At 53.3% G+C, this 5715-nt stretch overlaps 1 protein-coding gene across 1 annotated transcript; it reads right to left on the bottom strand.

Annotated features, from left to right (window-relative positions):
• Positions 1-234: 234 nt before the first annotated feature.
• On the bottom strand, positions 235-5363 carry LOC309683151 (tektin-3-like; the record flags this gene model as incomplete). The annotated part of the gene is made up of 7 exons (XM_082497352.1): positions 235-451; positions 1558-1712; positions 2540-2762; positions 3251-3394; positions 3644-3714; positions 4176-4259; positions 4806-5363. The coding sequence occupies 7 exons, from the start codon at positions 5361-5363 to the stop codon at positions 235-237; spliced, it is 1452 nt and encodes a 483-aa protein (XP_082353478.1).
• Positions 5364-5715: the final 352 nt, after the last annotated feature.

Raw genomic sequence — 5715 nt, 5'->3', positions numbered from 1 at the left:
TCTTAGTCGCTTACAAAGTATTTTCAGTGACTTTCTGGCACACCGTGAAAGTACAGTGGAAAGAGAAAAACCAAAGGCAAAAAAAATACCGGTAGACCGTATAACACACAAAAAGATCATTTAATTTCTACTCATGGCTTTTTCATGGAAGTGAAACTCTAATCAAGTATTTCCAAAGCATCTTAGCCAAACTGGGAATCCCTCCCACAACAGATTCAGTGAGTTCAGCTGAGCCTAAATGGAACCCAGCAGCCGCACCGTGCTGGGAAAGGTCTTGCGCATGCCCATGCACTTCTCCTCATCAATGAAGAGTGTGTTGGCTTTGACGGCCAGGTCATGCTGCAAGACCGACTTGGTATGAACCAGCATTTGCAGGGTGTCCTCGGTGTCTCTCAGGCGCTGCTGGAGGCTCTGGACCGTCTCGTTGATTTTGTGGACCTCGTTGACAAGGCTGGAAAACAGCAAGAAACCCTGGTTAACAGTGCCATCGTGGGGGTGGTTTCTAGCGTGGCATTGCTGAAGGGCCCCTTGGTCACAGGATTTCCCCCTTCAGCGTGCTCAGACTAACTCAGACCCCCCGTTTCTGGCAGACGCATGGGAAAGCTGAGGGCAGAGCTCCTCCAGACCTCAGCGGGGAGGCATGGTTAAGTCTGCTCAAAGGCTTTGGCAATGCGCAGCCGCCTCTCCCAGAGCAGCTCGGGCCAGCAAGAAGAGGGATGAGCAGGTGTGGTTTCCTGTTCCTGCTTGGTTTGGGGGGTTTGTTGGCTCCCCCTCCTGGATTTCCCTGTGCAGGCATCCTCCCCATGCCCACAGATGCACACAAAGAAAACAGGACATCTGGGAGAGGCTAAAAGTGAATGTGAAACAAGGGGAGGATGGAAAAAAACCTTGTTGTACGAGATGCTGCAAAGGCTGTGGGGCTGGGTTTCAATTGCTCTGAAAAGGCTTCAGCTGGAGTCTTGCCCAACGGGCTCCCAGGAGGGGTGAACTTTGGGGTGCCTCAGAGGGGGTGCTGCTGGGCGCTCAGGCCAGCCTACTCCTCCACAGCTCCTCGGCGTGCAATCCCAAACAGACCACTGTGTCCTTGAAAGGATTTCCAGTGTCCTCGGAGAAGGTGAGGACAGCCCTTTCTGCTTCTCCATAGGGGGCACCCTTCCTTGCAGTTCCCCAAAAGGAAGGGCCTAAGGGATCTCAGCAGGATCCTGTTGGAGAGTAAAGGGCTCGTCCTTCAAAACTGAGCACATCCAACTGCCGGGAAGCAGGCTGGAGAGAAGATGGGGCTTACCCAAGCGGGAAGAATCCATCCCCTCATGGGGTGCCATCAGGCTATACCCGGACATGGTGTACAGCCTCCTTTATGGGCGCAGAGCTCTCCCAGCACCCAAAGGCTGCAATACCTGCTCATTGCTTTTGATTATAGCAGTGCACTTATGGAAGGACTGTTGAAAAAAAAGCCCATGCTTAATTTTTCATGCAGTGCTACTCCCGGGTGCTACCCTCGGGTGCTACCAGCCGTAACTCCTCAAGGAGCCCACCAGACCCACACTCCTGCCTTACCGGAGCTGGGCAGTGTCCCGGCACAGCTCCACGTTTGGTCTGCGTGTGCGCTCGTCCAGCCGGCTCTGAGCCACTTTTAAGGGAGGCCCTTGGTCCCTAATGGCCTTTTGGATGGCTTCTAAGGTCTTCTCCACCTGGAAGATTTCCTGCAGCGTCTGGCGTAAAAAAGAAACCCATGCACAAATTAAAAAGTATCTTCTCAAGTGACTACATAATTACCCTTTCCTCTTGTCCATCTGCAGAACAAAACAAGTTCAATAAGCAGACCCTGGGCTCAGACCCCTGTCATTCTGCTACACATCAAGGCGCAGAGCCAAGAGTAATTTTTCTTCAGGGAAAAACCTCTCTTGGCTCTTGCTGTCACATCAGAGGAGGTTTTGGAGCACTGATGGACCTATTGAATTCCCAGCTTCCCAAAATTACCGCTTGCTGGAACTAATCATCCATCAACAGTAACTCAGAGAGGGAAGGTTCTTCATGGATCCTCACTGAAAGACGTGGCATCAGCTCGCAGTGCTGCAAGCCCCGTCTTCCCTCAGTTACTCAATACAGTGTCGGGCACGTCTCAGGAAGCTTTCTATGAGACCCACAGCTCTGAGGCAGGTGTCCATCACTGATTTCCACTGACTCTGCTTGGCAAAGCAAACACACGCATGCCCATGCAGCAGCCCCAGAGCACGGAGAGTGAAAGCACGTCCTTGGAGGAGAAGCAAGCCTGCAACCCCCCCAGCAGGCAGCCCAGCAGAGGCCCAGCAAGGCCGTTCTGGAAGGCAGCCAGCGCTTCTGAAGGAACTACCAGGAGATGCAACCAGCATTGGCATTTTCTGCTGGCAATCCCTGTGCTTCCAGGCTGCCAGTGAGGACGTCCTAGCAAAAACAGATCCCTTGAGATGAAATTACGGTGCCAACTCCTAAGGGTCCCACCTCAGGGGTGTCATTAGGAAGTGACGGTGACACACCGAAAGGGAGGGGTTCCGACTACCTTGGCCAGGTGGGTCCGGATCTTGCTCTTGGCATCGGCTGTCTCGCTGATGCGTTTGGTGAAGGCGATGTTCACCCTGTTGAACTGGCTCCACATCTCGTTTGCCGCCACCACCAGCAGGTTCTCGATGTTGTCCCGCAGCTTGGAGGAGGCCGCCCGTTGGCTCTGTGAGCGGAGGATGTTGTCGTCTGTGATCTTGGCCCAAGAGTCCGGCACCGAGATCCTTCAGGAGGTGAGGGGGAAGAAGAAGCCCCGGTAAGCCCGTAGTGCTGAAGCTGGACGTGGGCAGGCATGAAGCCTGCCTGGGAGCAGCACTGATTAAATGTATCTGAAATCTCCGTCTTTAATTTGAGCATAGGTTGTGGTTTAACTCTGGCCAGCAGCTAGGACCACACAGCCACTCTCAATGGAGGGGAAAGAGAAAGACCAGGACTCACGGGTGGAGATAGAGACAGTTTAATACAACAACAACAGAAAATAGGAATGAGAAGAATAGTACGAGTAAGGGTAAGAATAAAGGTAAGGTTAACAATAACAATAACAGTAAGAATAACAATAAGCAGAGAGAAACGGTCCCACTCAGGCAGCTGTCTCCAGGCGGGATGGACGTGCCTTGACAGTGGGCTGGGGACAAGCAGCTCCCTGCCAGGGAGAGGCACCGTGCATCCCGGGCACAGCTTGCTGCTGGCGTGCCGCCCAGCGTGCACTCACGTGGCATCGACCCGCTCCACCGCTGGGTAGTAGCTGATGCCGTGGGAGGTGCTCCTCAGGTGGTGACACTTGTCATCGATGCGGTGGGCCGCCTGCTTGTGGGCCAGGTCCCTCTCCAGCTCGTGCTGGGCCGCCCTGTTGGACCTTCAACATGCAAACAACAGCCATCGCTGGGGATGTTCAGGTGGAAGGGCTTCCTCCCCGCTCCAGTTCCCCGCAGCTCCCTCCCACGCAGCTCTGTCATCCCATGAGCATCACTGCCCACTTCCCGGGGAGCCCGCCTGGCTTTTCCATCTGCAGGGTGTGGGGAGAGGTCGGGGTCTGCTAGGGGTCCACATCACAACTGCAAATGCACATCAGCCCTAGGGCATGACATAAGGAGCTCCTCCTTACGTGAGCTGGGCTTTGGCTTCATCCAGGTACCGCTGCATCTTCTCCTGGCACGACCTGATGACATTGACTTCCTGGGTAAAGGACACATGGCCCCATCATCAGTGTCTGTACTCAGTTGTCCTGATGCCACTCGTCCCCTCAGACCTCCCCAACCAAGCACACAGCAAGAACTTGCCTGCTTGTCTTTCTGCCCAGAGTAAACAGGCAGGGAGTGGAGAAAGTGCCCCCAAACTGCGTGCATGTCTTTAGTGCACTACTCCCTGAAGAGGGACACAGAACCCCCACACGCTACACAAACACGCAGCTGCTCTTCAGCTATTCCATCCTCTGTACGGCCAAGTCATACCCACATGGCGTGGGCATGCTGCTGCCTGGGGGAACACCATCCCCTGGCCCAGCAGGTTTTGGGGGGTTGAAGAGCTGAGCACCTCCCCAGCAGTAAGGAGCCAGGTAGGGAAGAAGGCTGCAAAGCCTCTGTAGGGCAGTTTAGGTAAAACTGGCTTTAACACATGATCTGGGTGGCCCAACTTACCGTGAAGAGCTCTTTCTCCACATCATCATGGACGAGGTCAATGCCCATCCTCTTCTCCCGCTGAAGCAAGCACTGCTGAGCGACCTGTTGGGGACATGCCATCACTGTCGGTGCAGGGGCAGGATTCTCTATAGAGAGAGTCCCCATCTCAAGAAATGGAAGAAAAGAAATTCTAGGCGGGCACAGAGGGGACACCAGGGGAACAAAGTGCCCAGGGCGGCTGCTTAGGCTGACTACAAACAACCGAACTGCACCATACACATCAAATCAACATGAGGGAGCACACATGTCCCGGCTGCAACCAGAGCTGTGGCACAGGCACCTGTGTCAGCCTTGATGCTGACCTCCCCAGGGTGTTGTAGGAAGACATGGGCTTCTGTCTCCCAGTCCAGGAATTTGGATGTTCCGCCTACACAAATATTTGGTTAAGCAAATGGAGTTGTGATGAGCTCATAACGGGCTGATAGGGGATGCAGCAGATGGGAAGACATTGCAAACTTAACTTATGGTCTCTTCATAAAAACTCTCTAGGTCTTGCGGAGCTGCAGTGGAACTTAGTTAGACATTTGAATGGCTGCAGTTGTTCCAGCAGTAGGCTACAGCTTGCAGCCCACTGGACAGAGTGCTTACCTGGAGAGGGGCCTCCGTCTCGGCCAAGGCTCTTTCTAGTCTCTTCTTCATGTCTGTGAGCGTGTTGGTCTCCCCGATCATCTCATCCAGCTCACGGCAGAGCTCCCCTTTCCAAAACTCAATAGCATTCACACGTCCTCCCAGGCTTTTGGTGCTTTCTTCTTGTGTTTTCTTTGTCTGCTGGTATTTATCCCCAATCATGCAGGTGGTATCAACTCTCAGAGCCTCCGCATTGTGCCAGGAAGTCTCTGACTCTTTGTACTTGGTCAGGTTGGACCTGTACCAGTCGTCAGGGGTGTAGCGGGTGAAGAGGGTTGTTCTGTTGGAAATGTAAGGGAGCTTCTTGCTGGTGGTCATCCCCTGGGAAGTTTTGGAAAAGGGAGCCAAAGTTGGTTTGATGGCATCTCTTTTAGAGTAGGTGCTGGGCATCCAGGGGAGGCTGGAGCTCTGAGGCAACGGGTAGTACGGGAAACGGTCTTTATAGCTGGCAGTCATGGTGTTGATGGCAGGCAGAACCTTGGCATGTCTTGCCGTTAAGGGAAAGCCGACAGCCTCCATTCCTGACCACTGCTCTTCAAGTACTTGTCCTGCACAGAGGAGGAGATAGAAGACAACTTCCCTCAGTCAGCTCCTGCACTTGCCTTCCTTCTTACAGCAACACATGCAGCTTCTAACACAAACAGCAATGCACACAGCACCCACAGGTCACCTGTACAGGCCTAAAACTCTTGAAAGCAAATGCCTTCTCACAGCACCCCAAGCATTTGTATCCGGAAAGTGATTTGAATTTGTTTAGTATCTAGCCTCAAGTATTGAAATGCGGAGAAAAGCAAAGCATGGCTGCTCAGGAGAATGACAGATATTAGCCTTCATTCTCCTCAAATCTGTCAATCCCGTGAAAGTGTAGCTG

The sequence above is a fragment of the Vanellus vanellus genome, assembly GCF_965231255.1.
Source record: "Vanellus vanellus genome assembly, chromosome: Z".
Classification (NCBI taxonomy): domain Eukaryota; kingdom Metazoa; phylum Chordata; class Aves; order Charadriiformes; family Charadriidae; genus Vanellus; species Vanellus vanellus.
Note: the sequence above shows the minus strand (reverse complement) of the source record. Positions and strands in the feature narration are given on the sequence as shown.